At 38.9% G+C, this 15,027-nt stretch overlaps 2 protein-coding genes across 3 annotated transcripts in view; one reads left to right on the forward strand and one right to left on the reverse strand.

The window, feature by feature from the left end:
* ChT (choline transporter) overlaps positions 1-15,027 on the reverse strand; it is a 447,845-nt gene that overhangs the window by 202,297 nt on the left and 230,521 nt on the right. The gene's annotated exons all lie outside the window — the stretch shown is intronic.
* Positions 4,179-15,005, forward strand: LOC138402913 (scavenger receptor class B member 1-like). Its single transcript, XM_069501446.1, has 10 exons — positions 4,179-4,289; positions 5,588-5,682; positions 7,868-8,031; positions 9,548-9,695; positions 9,974-10,174; positions 10,972-11,096; positions 11,761-12,029; positions 13,035-13,153; positions 13,753-13,878; positions 14,730-15,005. Exons 1-10 carry the CDS (start codon positions 4,241-4,243, stop codon positions 15,003-15,005), a joined length of 1,572 nt encoding a protein of 523 aa, XP_069357547.1. The 5' UTR covers positions 4,179-4,240.

A 15,027-nucleotide genomic window follows, 5' to 3' on the forward strand; every position in this document is an offset into this window, starting at 1 on the left:
GTACCACAGGTTCAAAGACTGTTCTAGCAGGAACTATTACTGGCGCAGACACCGAAATGTGCGCACCATCCCAACACCTCCAGAGAGAAATATCCAGTGTGCAAAGTGTTAGTACTACGAAGTAGGTACTCACTAACCTGCGCATCATGCAAATGACGCTCTTTACTAATAAATAATTCACAGCTCTGCAGTGACAATATCTTAAATCAACAATGTCTCGTTGCTAAGTATGACCAATCGACCTACAACAGCTTTTTTTTTTTTTTTCTTCGGGGGAGGAAAAAATCCCTACGGACTTCTGCCTGCTGGCAGGGTGTGTCCAACTCGCACTGACGAAAATAACCTCCCCATGTCTACCAAGGTGAGCACGGAACTGCGTAAGCATTACTTCGTGCTGACCTCCTAAATTTCTAACTTCTTCTTTTCTTCTTTTTCCCGCTCTTCTCTTCTTATCATTATAGCCCGCAGCATTTGGCTATATCGTTGCCAGGCGTCCTCGCTCGACAGCATGCGCGCTATAAGGTTGCGGGCATTCACACCCTCCGCGTCTGTCGATCCTAGCGCTTTTGATCTTAGATCGGCACAACCAGGACATTCAAAGATTGCGTGTCTCGGGGTGTCTTCCTCTCCGCATAAGTAGCAGTCTTCGCTCGTTGCTTTGCCAATTGCGAAAAGGTAGGTGTTAAACACCCCGTGACCGCTGAGGGCCTGCGTTAGCCACCGGTCTACCTCTCAGCAGCTACAACAGCTACACCCAAAATTATTACTTCCTACCTCCATGGTACCTACCTTCTACCATTCGGCGACGGCTCTAAGTTACCATAGTTGACAATCCAAGAAGTAGGTACCTATAACTTACCTTCTTTCCATGCTACAACCCCAATCGGTGACATTCTTTGCAAAACCAAGAAATATCTACTTCGTTTTCTCTCTGTTTGTCTATCAGTCTGTGATGGAGCCCTACCGCGGTAGTTTGACAGCTACAGTGTGACGATCGCAATCACCTCCGATTGGTTGACGCTCGCTCACTATTGGCTACAATGCATTGTTGCAACAAGAACCGCACAAATTCAGCCAATCACAACAATTGAGATTGTAATAATGATTGATGCAGGTCTTGCGAAACCGCCCTACTCTATGTCGTGTCTGTCAGTATATCCGTCAGGCGAATTAAAACCTGTATACTTCCCGATGACCTAGAATCATAGGCAGGTAAAATGTCTTATAGCACAAGTACGTAAAGGAAAAATCCAAAGACCGCGAATTTGTGGTTAACATCACCAAAAAAAAAACCCAGCCAAGTCTAGTTTTTTGTGATAAGTATAAGATTGCGAGTCAAACTCGCAATCTTATGTTGAAAATTGAAAATAGGTACTAATTATTTTTTCATGAACACATTTAAAGTTTTTTAATGATGCATAGATGTTACCACACACTCACGGATTTATTCCTTTACTTGTAAGTACTATAAGGCCTAACTACCTAGTACCTGCCAAATTTAATGATTCCAGATCAACGGGAAGAACCCATAGGTTTTCTTGACAGACAGATGGATAGACAGACAGACAAGCAACGAAGTTATCCTATAAGGGTTCCTTTTTTCTTTTGAGGTACCTACGAAACTTTAAAAAACTACCATACTCCTTCCAGGTCAGCCCAATTCCACCTTAGACTGCATCATCACTTACCACCAGGTAAGATTGCAGTCAAGGGCTAACTTGACTGAAATAAAAATACCATTTAAATAAAGTTTTGCTATTCTATTTGTACCACAACCTTTTTACGACACGGCCATGGAATACCTATTTATATACCACGCGACAGGTTGAGATGGAAATCGGGGTGTGAGGCGGGGGGCGTCCCGCACACCCGCACAGCGCCCGCACTTGCCCGCACCGGGTTAACGCGGGGTCTGTGCGGGTGTGTGATAATTCCAAATCCATCCAGTAGTTTGAGCTGTGCGTTGATAGATTCGTTAGTCAGTCAGCTTTTCCTTTAAGTACATATATATTCCACAGTAAATTTTAGACTTGGCTTTACAAAAGTTCAAAAATCTATTAAAAGGATGCTCCTAAAATGCATCCTGTTATATATTTTGAATGAATGAATATGAATTATGAATGAATGAATATGTAAAAATTCATCACTTTTGGCCGCCTAATGTACCATATTCAAGCATAATAAATGATTATAAACTATGATAATATTATGATTATGAATAATATTCTATTCTATCCTATTCTATTGACGTTTTGTGCTACCTACAAAGCTAAAATAAAGAAAAAATCGGTCAAGTGCGAGTCGGACTCGCATACGAAGGGTTCCGTGCCATCGTACAAGAACTAACACTTAAATTTTTTAATTTTAATGGCGACCATTTTGAAATTTTTATTATTTTTCTTTTAACAATTTTTATATCTTCGATAGAAATATACCTTCTGTGGAAATTTTAACTCTCTACCTATTACGGTTCACGAGATACAGCCCGCTGACAGACAAACAGTCGAACGGACGGACAGCAGAGCTTAGTAATAATAGGATCCCGTTGGCACCCTTCAGGTACGGACTACGGAGCCCTAAAAAAAATGACGTAACTAAAAATCTAAGCTTAAATATAAGGTTCTGACTAAAGGATGAACAGTAGATAGGCCATCGGTCGGGCGGAGTGTAAGTTCTAAAGTTTAAAAAGATCCTAGGTACCTACCTACTACGTATACTGTTTAATTTGTTTTTCATAATATCGGAAACTCCGTGATAGGCCCATAAATAAAACTGGTATGTTATGAAAAAATAAATCCGCCATTAATCTTTTTTGCCTATAAAAAAGTTAATTATTATTATATTATATCGATTATTATAATGAAAAGAAGTTTCCAAGTTCATAATATTTTTTAAGATTCCGTACCTCAAATGGAAGAAAAAGAACCCTTATAAATCACTTTGTTGTCTGTCTATCTGTCTGTGTCTGTCAAGAAACGTATAGGGTACTTCCCGTTGACCTAGAATCATGAAATTTGGTAGGTAGGTAGGTCTTATAGCACACGTAAAGGAAAAAATCTGTTACATCATTTAAAAAATTAAAAGGTATTTTCAATTTTCAAAGAGAGATAATTATAGCAAGTGGGCTATCTGAATATGAAAAAGGAATTACCTGTAAATTCTAAAACAGTTTTTTATGTATTTTTAGGCATAATAGTTTTTGATTAATCGTGCAAAATGTCGAAAAAAATACCCGAGTACGGGACCCTCGGTGCGCCAGTCTGATTCGCACTTAGCCGGTTTTTTAACAGTTAACTGTTCGCAACGCAATATACCATAAGTGTTGTGAGCTATTTCATATGTCTTTGAGCGTAACATAATTATATAGTGTGTCTGTAACATCGATGGTCTGTAGGTAAGCGATACAAACAATTTTATCGACAAATCAATTTTTTATAATCAACTTTGTGGAAATGGCAGCCATTTTAATTTTCATTTCGACTAAGCCAGGGTACTTGCATTTATTTAGCAATTTCTCATGATGTAGCAGTCCTACAAACATAAAACTACATAGTTTTGTTCGATAGCTAAAAATGTACCCAACAAATTGGTGTTACAAATATTGACTAATTTTGTCATTAAGATACAGCAAAAAATAGTAAACCGAAAAAAACATGACAAAAAATTAGATTCTCTTTTTTGTTTTTTTAAGATTTTTGTGAAAACTAGGTAATTAATCTGCCGGTTTTTTGCATGCTTTGGATAGTTTGGATATTTTCTAAAAATTAACACCAAAATGAAAGCTTTTAATCAAATAGTTTACGAGTTATGACAGTTTGAATATAACCTTTTATGTGCATCCTGTAATATGGACAGAAATAAAAAACGATATCAATCATAATATGGCTTTTAATTTAGCAGAAAATTACATAAAATTTAGAAACTATCTAACTACTTAGTTAAATTGTAACAGTAAGTAATTGTAGTTAGGTAATAGTGGTTGTTAGTACACCGAAACTTTCGTATAGGTAGGTACTTAATTTACTTTCATTTATTTTACAGAATAAATCATTCTTAAATAATACCTATTAAAATTTTGTTTTTTTTTAATACAAAACAGTTTCTGTATTGATTTCTGGTGGTATCGTGTTTCTCAGTGTTGTTTACTTTTTAAATCAGCTTAGAAAATATAGAAATAAATAGGTACCTACGATTGTTACAAAGTTTGTGGAGAGCGTGTAACAATTAACAACTTTTAACTATGAAGACGTCTAACACGAAGAATAATCAAGCAGAAAATGTGATTCCAAGTAAGTAACGTTGTTGTAAGTATAATTTGTTTATTAAAACGATCTCTATATTGTGCCTTCTTAGTTCTTGTGCACTGGATTGACCATTCTTAAATCACCTGTACGCTTAGTATAAGATTTTACGTCTCACCAAACGTTGCTAGAATTCGAAAGTCGAAACACAATAACATCAAAGTAAAATAGATCGTAAGATCCTTGAATTGAAGTCAAAAATTCAATACCGACTTTAATTTCGCAACGTTACCGCTTGAAACGCTGGCTGTATATGTGTAGACAAACTTTGAGTTAAGATCCAGTTTACTATAACGCTGAAGTGTTTCCACATTCGAATACTATCAACGTTGGTGAGACATAAAATCTCGTACTAAGGGTACTGATGTAACCACAAATTCACTGTTTTCAGTATGAATGTACAGGCGAAGACCTTTCATATGATACCCCACTTGATTTAGTCACTCCCTTCGGAAGTTGAAAATACTAATTATTAGTTCATGACCACAATTTAATTATTTTTGTGTGATCTAACCCTAAATTCACGGTTTTCATATTTTTCCCCAAATGTCAGCTATAAGATCTACCTACCTGCCAAATTTCATCATTCTAGGTCAACGGGAAGTACCCTGTAGGTTTCTTGACAAACAGACAGACAGAGCGACAGATAGACAACAAAGTGATCCTATAAGGGTTCCTTTTTCCTATTGAGGTACGGTAGGTACCTACCTAAAAAAATTGTTCAATTTGAAAATGTTTTCAAAAAAACATTCGAAATTCAATTAGAAAACATAGTTTCGTTTGTGATTGGTTGGTGAGATTTTTGCCTATCACTTGTCTCGGAGTACGTCCAGAAAGAGAGCGCTTACTAAATTCTTTTTGCGGATAGGGACTAACCTAGTATAGAATTGGCATTTCACGGAGAATGTTTGAATATTATATAATTTTTTTTAAATAAGTAAATAAATTTTTTAAAAATTAAAAAAAAAAAAATTCATATCATAGGCAAGAATTTTTAGTCTATAGAAGTGACAGCCACACAGCTGAGCTGGGCTGCCCGTGCAAAGCCAGGTCGAGTTGAATAGTTAAAAACTAGTTGATTGTATTATCTATGGCGTGCTCTGCGGAGTAGCGAATCTATTGGAAACGCAGAGGAAACGTCACTCTCTGAAATGGCGCGTAAAAAGAGTAGTTTGGTGTTGGTCTTGTGCTGATATAACTAAGAATTACTAACAGTGAATAAAAGCCTTCTAAAGTATATCAAAGTGGTTTTCCTTCTAATAATACCTAGGTACCTTTTTTTTCAGCGAAGATCTGCATACTGATCGCAGTTGGATTTATATTACTGGTTGTACCAATAATATCACTCATGATGGATACGCACATTCTTATGATAAAACACGTAAGTTACGTACCTATAGTACGCGACAGGTCTATGATGGCAATCGGGGTATGAGGTGAGGGGACGCCCCGCACTCACGCTTTCAACCGCGCTCGCGGAAAGGGACATAGGCTACTTTTTATCCCGGAAAATCAAAGAGTTCCCACGGGATTTTTAAAAGCCCAATTCCACGCGGACGAAGTCGCGGGCATCAGCTAGTGTAATAATAATATATTAAAAATCATCTTTTTATCAGATATTACATCCATTTTGTTAGTAATAAAATTAATTACTTATGTCTATTGTCTATGTTTAGTAAGAAGGCTGTTTTATGCACAATTTTATTTGTCTAGGAATCTTTATATATCAAAGGAAAAGGTGACTGACTGACTTATCTATCAACGCACAGCTCAAACTACTGGACGGATCGCGCTGAAATTCGGCATGCAGATAGCTATTATGACGTAGGCATCCGCTGAGAAAGGATTTTTCAAAATTCAACCCCTAAAGGGGTAAAATAGGGGTTTAAAATTTGTTTAGTCCACGCGGACGAAGTCGCGGGCATAAGCTAGTGGAGTATATTATGGAGACACTCAAGCAATTATAGGTTTTCCTTGCGCACAAAACTCCGCAAAGTTAGAGGTCAGTGCCCGGGACTAAGCCCCCAACCTCCGAATAAGGCTATTATCAAATACCTAATAGTTATTTGTGGTTATTTTTACTCTAGCGTTCGCACAAAGGCAGATTGTATCTATTCAAAAATTACGATGATTAACATGATAAGTAGGTAGGTATGTACTTAGTTTTAGTTTAATAGATAGGTATAAAGTAACACTAGGTATTCGCAGGCTTCTTTTCGGGTGCTTTTTATACAAACGTTTTCTCTAGTAGGTTCCTATTACGTAATTTAGTACGTAATTTATTTTTTGCTGTTTTAGATGTAAAAATAAACCAAATAGGTATTAGCCGATTTATATTCCGAAAATATAATCAGTATACCTAGTAGGTGCCTACCTACTTAAAATTACTTAATAATTTGTTTTGAAAAATGCGCTTGAAATTGGAACATCTGTATTCTGTATTTTCGGCAAAATCAAATAAGTATGATCTATTTATTAATTAACTTACAATTTTTAATAACTGTGGTTTGTTCAAAGTAATTAATTCATTTAGTAAAATTTGTACAACGTAAGCAGGTGGGTAATGCTGTCGTTTATTTGTGTTTAAAAGTTTTTTAAAAGTCTGTGGGAATTCTCTGATTTTCTGTGATAAAAGTAGCCTGTGTCACTCTCCAGTCTTTACTTATATCCATGCAAAAGATCGTCAATGACGATCCGTTGCACCCAATGACTTCTATGTATACTATTAGCACCTAGTAGACAGTAGTATACAGCGTTGCCAGACGTCCCGATTTTGGCGGGACGTCCCGATTTTTCAAGTCAAATTCAAATGTCCCGCGCGGGACAAGCTCAGTCCCGCATTTCGGGGATAACTCGACCGTGCGTGCAGCGTACTGGGGAAATGTGAGCGGGTGGCACAGACAAGCCCGACAAGAAAAAATCTGTAAGACGTCTTATTATTGTCTTTAAGATATCTAAAGATATCTAAAGATATCTTAAAGTGCAGCGTGCTGAGGAAACGTGAGCGGGTGGCACAGACAAGCCCGACAAGAAAAAAATCTTAAGATGTCTTATTGTCTTTAAGATATCTTTAGGAGTACTATTTTTTTGTTGGGAAGTGAGGACTGGCTGCCCGCCCCCGGAGCGTACCTAATGAAGATAAGCGCGCGATTTTTGCTATCTATTGTCACGTAAACGTCATTTGAATTGAAATAAAAAGGTAAATATTTAAAAACTTCTGATTATATGCGTTTTTTAACATGTCCCGCTTTCGACGAGAGAGCTTTTTTCACTCAAAAAGTTCCAAAATCCCGACTTGGCAATTAAAAAAACTGGCAGCGCCTGGTAGTATAGTATAGTATAGTATAGTATAGTATAGTATAGTATAGTATAGTATAGTATAGTATATAATATAATAGTATACATACATAGAAGTCATTGGTTGCACCCCTCACGCCTCCCTATCCGCCTTCTCCACTCCTGTCTCGCTGGCGAATACGTTTAGAATAGAACAGAATTTTCGAAGGAGTGCGTGGGATTTTCGTGAACGGAGTCCAATCAATTAGTAGTCGTGGTTTGGTTTACAGTTGACGAGGATAGCGAACGGCTCAGATATGAGCAACTTTCTGCAACAAGAGACACCGGGAGTTTTTTTGTATGTTTACGTGTTCAACGTCACGAATGGAGAGGCGTTTGTTTCGGGAGAAGATGAGAAGCTGAAGTTACAAGAAGTCGGGCCTTTTATTTACCAGTAAGATTGTTTTTCCCACTTGACTTTATTCAGACCTTACTCAGCTGAGATACATAGAGCTTTGAAGACTTTACTTACCTGAGCTCTATGAATCTTACTTTGACTTTTTTCAGACCCAAGCCAGAGTAAAAAAAATATGTAGTCGGGCGAGCATAATAAACGAAACTAGAAATCAAAGCCAGAAGCTCGCCCGACTTCAGCATACATACACGTGTAGGAATAAAATTATTTATGACTTTGTATATAATTTTTCTGAAAACTTCAATAAAATATTTCTATTTCTTCTAAATATTAAACGTATAGAGCGGAGCGAGACCAATAATTAATCTATGTATTAAACAGAGAATTTACTTTACTTATCTAAACAATTGAACGTAAAAATTACAGATCGAAAATATCATCAACCTGTAGCTGAAGGGTTGATGCAATGAAGAACCAGCTACATATAATGATGTTTATTTTACACTTTACAATTGATATGTTATGTACAATACAGACGGGCTCGCGAGGTTTATATAATACAATGGTAGATGCTGACGTGACGAGCGGATGATAGGGAATGTGGAATCTTGTAACGTGCGTGACCAGGAGGATTCTCCGCTGCGTTCCAAATTTGAATATTGTTGTGTGGCAGCTGCGAAGTTTTCCTAATAGCTGCCAGCCAAGTAACGGTAGAGGTTGCACCTCTACAAACCAACTACAAGACTTTGTATTGTAGTTGGTTTTGGAAATCGGTTTTTTTAATATATTTTTTATTTTAATTTTTTTAGTGTAAGTAGTCATTGCTTGGTACCTAAAATATCAGTTCACCAGCAAAACTTTCCAATTACACACGGCTTAGGAGTTCAGTACCTTGCAGCATCAGGATTGAAGAGTTGGGACTTGAAATTCAATAATAAAGTCTATGCTATGCATTCACAATATTATTTCACCAGGAACAGTTCCTGAATCTCTATGGTTTAGGAGTTGCTGTACCCTGCATCATCAGTTTTGAGGAGTTGGGGCTTGGAGTGTAATCATGAAGCCGTTGCTTGATACCTAAAATATCAATTCACCATCAGAAATTCCTGAATCCCCACTGAAAAAAAATTTGCAAATCGGTCCAGGAACCTCGAAAAAATCGTGTAGGTACATAGGTACATTTAAAAAAAACTGGCTGAATTGAGAACCACCTTCTTTTGGAAATTAAAGTTAAAAATGAAGATAGACTTATTCAGAAACTGAACAAAATTACAGTTTGCCCTACTGATCTCAGCCTTGGTCGATTAGGTGGACAGGCGACATCAAATGAGTCGCAGGGAACCACTGGATACAGGAGGCGCAAGACCCTACAAGAGACCTATGTCCAGTCTGGCCACCACGCTGGCCAAGCGCAGATTGTCAGACTTTACACACCTTTGAGAACATTATAGCATCTATATATCTCAAGCACGCAGGTTTCTTCTTGATGTTTTCCTTTACTGTTAACAAAACGGACATTAACTTTTCATCTTATAAAAACTTTTTTTTGTTCCAGGGAGTACCGAAAAAATGATCAATTTGAGTTGGATGAAGAAGCGGGTGTGATGCGGTACACGCCACGTTTGTGGACGAAATTCGTCCCCGAAGGCTCCGTGGGGGACCCTCATAAGATAAACGTCACCGTGCCTAATATAGCTTTGCTGGTACGTTTGCGACAATTTATCTCTCTCCACCTGCTACGCACAAGACGGTCATTTTGAAAGCTATAAAGTTAAAGCTATAATTTAGGTTGACAGGCGACATCTAACGAATCTCAGGGAACCAGGCGCAAACCCTACAAGAGACCTATGTCCTGTTATGGACATAGTTCTCTTGTAGGAAATATTAAGAAGAAACTTGAGAGCCCTCTTTAATGTTTCAGAAATTTTACCTAATTAAAGCTAGAGCGGATCCGCTATTTATGTATCAAATTTTTCTCCAGGCAATGGCATCAATGCTCTCCGACTACCCGTTCTTAACAAAGACAGGCTTCAACATCCTGGTGAGCCGTGTGAACGCCCCTACCCTGCTGAACGTGGACGTCCACAGCCAGCTGTGGGGCTACGAGGAGCCACTCATTTCCATAGGCAATACGCTTCTGCCTGGCTGGATTACCTTCAGCAAAATGGGTCTTTTAGACCGGGTGTGTATTTTGCTATTTTCTCTAAATCTAAAGTCAAGGTCAGATTACGCTGCTGTAACTCCAATGCACAAAATCTGCTACTGCCCTGTAAAAAAACATGGCTTCCATTTAGGGACACACATCTTATACCCTGAGGAAGCTCTCTAATTCCAGTCAGGAAAGTGCTGCTGTATCTGGCAGTCATGATTAATATTGGCGAGGAAATTTAATATTGGTGGCGATCACAATAGATCGGAGACAGTTGACGTGATACATGGACTCAACTTCCAAAGCTGCGCTTTTTGGTGCGAGGTCGCCATTCCATTACATTGGGACCCCAATGTCTTTCGGTTTTTCGCACTGTGTGCCCTGACCATTTCCACTTCAGCTTCGTAACCCGCTGAACTATGTCTGTTACTCCATGGGGATCATGATCATCATCATGATCAACCCATCGCCCGGCTCATTACAGAGCACGGGTCTCGATTCAGAGTGAGAAGGGGTTAGCCGTAGTCTACCATGTGCGGATTGGTAAACTTCACACACCTTTGACAACATTATGGAAAACTCTCAGGCATGCAGGTTTCCTCACGATGATTTCCTTCACCGTTAAAGCAAGTGATATTTAATTACTTAAAACGCACATAACTCTGAAAAGTTAGAGGTGCGTGCCCGGGATCGAACCCCCCGACCTCCGATTCGAAGGCGGACGTCCTAGCAACTAGGCTATCGCAGCTTGCTACGGGGATGCTTTCAGATAATTTCCGTGACTTCTTATATACTTATAAGTTTTTCATACAAGTTTTCACTTGTTCCAGTTATACAACCCGCCAGCAATACCTCGCTTAGAGCTTGGAATCACAAACAAGGACAAGTACATGATAAAGACTTTAAACGGCGCTCGAGGACTAACCGCGTGGGAATACGAGAATCCCAGTAAAAGGTGCACATATCTACATCTTTTTCTTTTATGACACACTTTGTAATATTATGGCATCATCATCAGCCTGTATACAGCACTGGATATACTTAGCACTTTTCAAAACCAGCGTCCTGCAATAACTTCCCCCATCTTCCTTCCTTCTTTTTTGGTCCAATATACACTCTGCTTTAATAAAACTTAAAGTTGGGGCTAACAATGCTAAAATCACCAGATGTAGGTATAATTTTGTGCGGGTAACTTTGAAGGGATATGGCAGCTAAATTAAACCCAGATACAGAAAGCGACAGGTCGATATGGCAATTGGATGGGAACGCCCCGCGCATCGAGAATCGAGAAAAAATTGTTGTCCTTTTAAACTATAAATGAAAGTTGGGGTATCGTTTTTTTAAAAAGAATATTAGCCATGTTAAATGACTCATATTCCCCTTACCTCTCCAACTAAGCGTCAAGCTTGTGCTAGGAGAAGGTACGACAATAGTACAACGGGCGGGGTTTGAACCGTCAACCTTTCGATTTTCAGTCAACTCCTTTACCAGTTGAGCTATTGAGGCTCAAATTAGCAACTCTTCGTATCTTTTATGCCTCAACTCTCACCAGATAGTGAGTACCTTAGCTTTTCCTAGCTTTCCATAATAACCTAATTCAGTATAGGTCTCTTTTTCAGAACTCGTTGCAACACTCTAGTAGACACATACGAAGGGATCGCCTACCCTCCAGCCTTGACACCTAAAACCAAACTGAGGATATACCGCAATGTCTTATGTCGAATGTTAGATCTCGAGTTAGTCGGAACCAGAACTACAGACTACGGCACTGAAGCTTTTATCTATAAAATCAGTAACGACACCTTCAATATAGGACCGAGTACTGAATGCCTTTGTGGAAAAAGGGCGTGCAAAAATGGAGTATCAGATTTGTCACCGTGCTTATATAGTAAGTCCTTTTTATTATTTAGGTGATGATGCATATAAAGCTGTGATAGCCTAGCGGTTAGGACGTCCGCCTTCTAAAATCGGAGGTCGGGGGTTCGATCCTGGGCACGCACCTCGAACTTTTCGGAGTTTTAAGTAATTAAAAAATATTACTTGCTTTAACTTTAACTGCATGCCTGAGAGTTCTCCATAATGTTCTCAAAGGTGTGTGAAGTTTACCAATCCGCACATGACCAGCGTGGTAGACTATGCCCAAAACCCTTCACACTCTGAGAAGAGACCCGTGCTCTGTAGTGTGCCGGCGATGGGTTGATCATGATGATGCATTTGAGTATAAGTAAGTACCTATTCTTATGAAAATGATGTGTCTTTAATGGAACGACTCAAAAAACAAATTGCTTCCGATTGTAATCGTAGGCGGTGGCAAGTGTTGCAATACAAAATGCCCTTTTCATAGAGGAGACCCGTGCTTAGTAGTGAGATGGCAATAAGTTGATGATGATGAAAAATAAGTCTTCGAACAGTGCGTATTGCCAGTGATGACAATATATTATGGATCCGAGACATGGTCGTTAACTATGGACCTCATAAGAAAGCTCAGAGTCACTCAGCGGGCGATGGAGAGAGCTATGCTTGGAGTTTCTCTACGAGATCAAATCAGAAATGAGGAGATCCGTAGGAGAACTAGAGTAACCGACTTAGCTCAACGGGTTGCGAAGCTGAAGTGGCAATGGGCAGAACACATAGTTCGTACAACCGATAGACGTTGGGGTCCCAAGGTGATGGAATGGCGACCTCGCACCGGAAGACGCAGCGTTGGAAGACCCCCCACTAGGTGGACGGATGACATCAGACGAGTCGCAGAGAGCCGCTGGATTCAGGCGGCGCAAGACCGTGGCGTGTGAAAGTCCCTACAAAAGACCTATGTCCAGCAGTGGACGTCTATCGGTTGGTGATGATGAAAAATATGATGTGGAAAATATACAAACTGCTCATCAATTTGCAGATCTTCCTCTGGCGCTATCTCATGCTCACTTCTTGCACGCGGACCCTCAGCTATATGAACGCATTGAAGGCATACATCCTGATGAAACGCAACATGGCAGCGAGTTTGTGGTGGACCCTGTAAGTTAGCACTTGGCTTCCTATTTTAACAGCGACTAACCGATGCAATTTACACTAATCTATACTCAAATTATAAGAGGTAAAGTTTGTAATTTTGTTTGTAGGAAGTAATATCTGGACCCACTGAACCAATTTCGAAAATTCTTTCACTAGTAGAAATACATTATTCCTGAGTGACATAGGGTATATTTTATTTTCAAAATTTAGAGATCCCTACGGAAGTTGTAAGTCATATTATAGTAATGACGATTGCCACTATTCCCTCACGAAAACATTTACAATCAGAAAACATCCTAATAAGTATCTAAATATTTGAGTTGCCAAACATCGTACTTTCGGTTCGTTTTCATTACTTAATGGATAGGTTGATACAGACAATTCGGTATTTCCCCGTATACTGTCTAACAATATTTTTATAGGACCACCAATCACCAAAATATGGAGAGGGGTAGAAAGTCAACCATACACGTCGATAGGGCAATTTATCGCAATGATAAAATAAAAATATGATTTGAGCGTTTAGCTTTAGCTTCAAGATGGTTTGTTAGTTACTAGGTATTAAATAACAATTGTAATTTTACGTTTTGCAATATTTCCAGAAACTTGGTGTAGTACTGCAAACGCGTTTCACTCTTCAGATCAACGTCGATGTGCAAGATGTCAACTATAACCCGCCAGCCAAACCGTTCATGAATATGATCGTGCCTCTCGCTTATATCAAAATTGTAAGAAACCTTTCTTCTTCTTGTAGGGCCGTATCCTATTGAAGGTTGGCAGCCATTAGGGCTATCTGCACCTTGGACGCTGCTGCGCGGAATAAAGAACGGCTACTCTTCCCGTACCACTTGCGTAAATTCTTGAGTCGCGATGTTCTTCTTCGACCAGGTGATCTTTTGCCAGCTATTTTCCCCTGAATTATGAGCTGAAGTAGGTCGTACTTGCTATTTCTCATAATATGGCCAAAATATTCCAACTTCCGCACTTTTACCGTTTTCAAGATATTAATTTTACTTTATCAATTAGGAAGGTAGAGATAGGTACTTATTTATAAGAACCGTAATAATGCCGTATCCCGTATAAGGCCGTTTGAAAGACCGGCAACGCATTGGCAGTTCCTCTGGTGCTGCAAATGTTCATGGGCAGCGGTAATCCCTTAACATCAGGTGACCCGCCTGCTCGTTTGCTCGCTATCTCAATTTAAAAAAGACTACAAGATGCTGCTATGCTAGACTGATTGCTCGAATGTAGGTTTTTAAAAAACCCGTGAAAGCTCTTTAATTTTTCGGGATGCAAGCTATCTCATCTTCATCAAAATCGGTTGCGGGGATGGCCTGTCAAAAGATAACACACAGACACACATTTTCGCATTTATAATATCAAGTACCTACCTATTTATTCACTCACGAAAACCAGCTCCTTGTTTAGTTTTCTGATTTTTTTACATGCTGCATTACGCTGAGCGGCCTAACACACGCATTTTGGGTGCTTTCACATTGGTTGTGTTTTGTCGTAACACCATTAGAAAGTTTTACGTTTTTTAATTTCTTTTCCTACGAAATCATCTTTTTCTCTCCAGATTCAAGCGGAATTATCAGAAGAAGGGAAGAAGACAGTCAAATTATTGCACTTCAATCTCTTTTACGTGATCCGTGGATTCGAAATTGGCACGTTCATCTTAGGTTTAGTAGTTTTATTGTTTACAGCAAAAAAAATTGTTTGGAGTGCGATTTGCTCGAAGGGACTTTCTTATAAGATCTCTAAGATGAAGAAACCATCAAATAATATACAGGTAGAAGAACCACTTATGAACACAGATTTCGGTCAAATAAAAGTTTTAGAGTCGGGGAACTAATTGTTCGCAAGTCCGAGAGTCT

Source organism: Maniola hyperantus, chromosome 10, assembly GCF_902806685.2.
Source record: "Maniola hyperantus chromosome 10, iAphHyp1.2, whole genome shotgun sequence".
NCBI classification, from domain to species: Eukaryota; Metazoa; Arthropoda; class Insecta; order Lepidoptera; family Nymphalidae; genus Maniola; species Maniola hyperantus.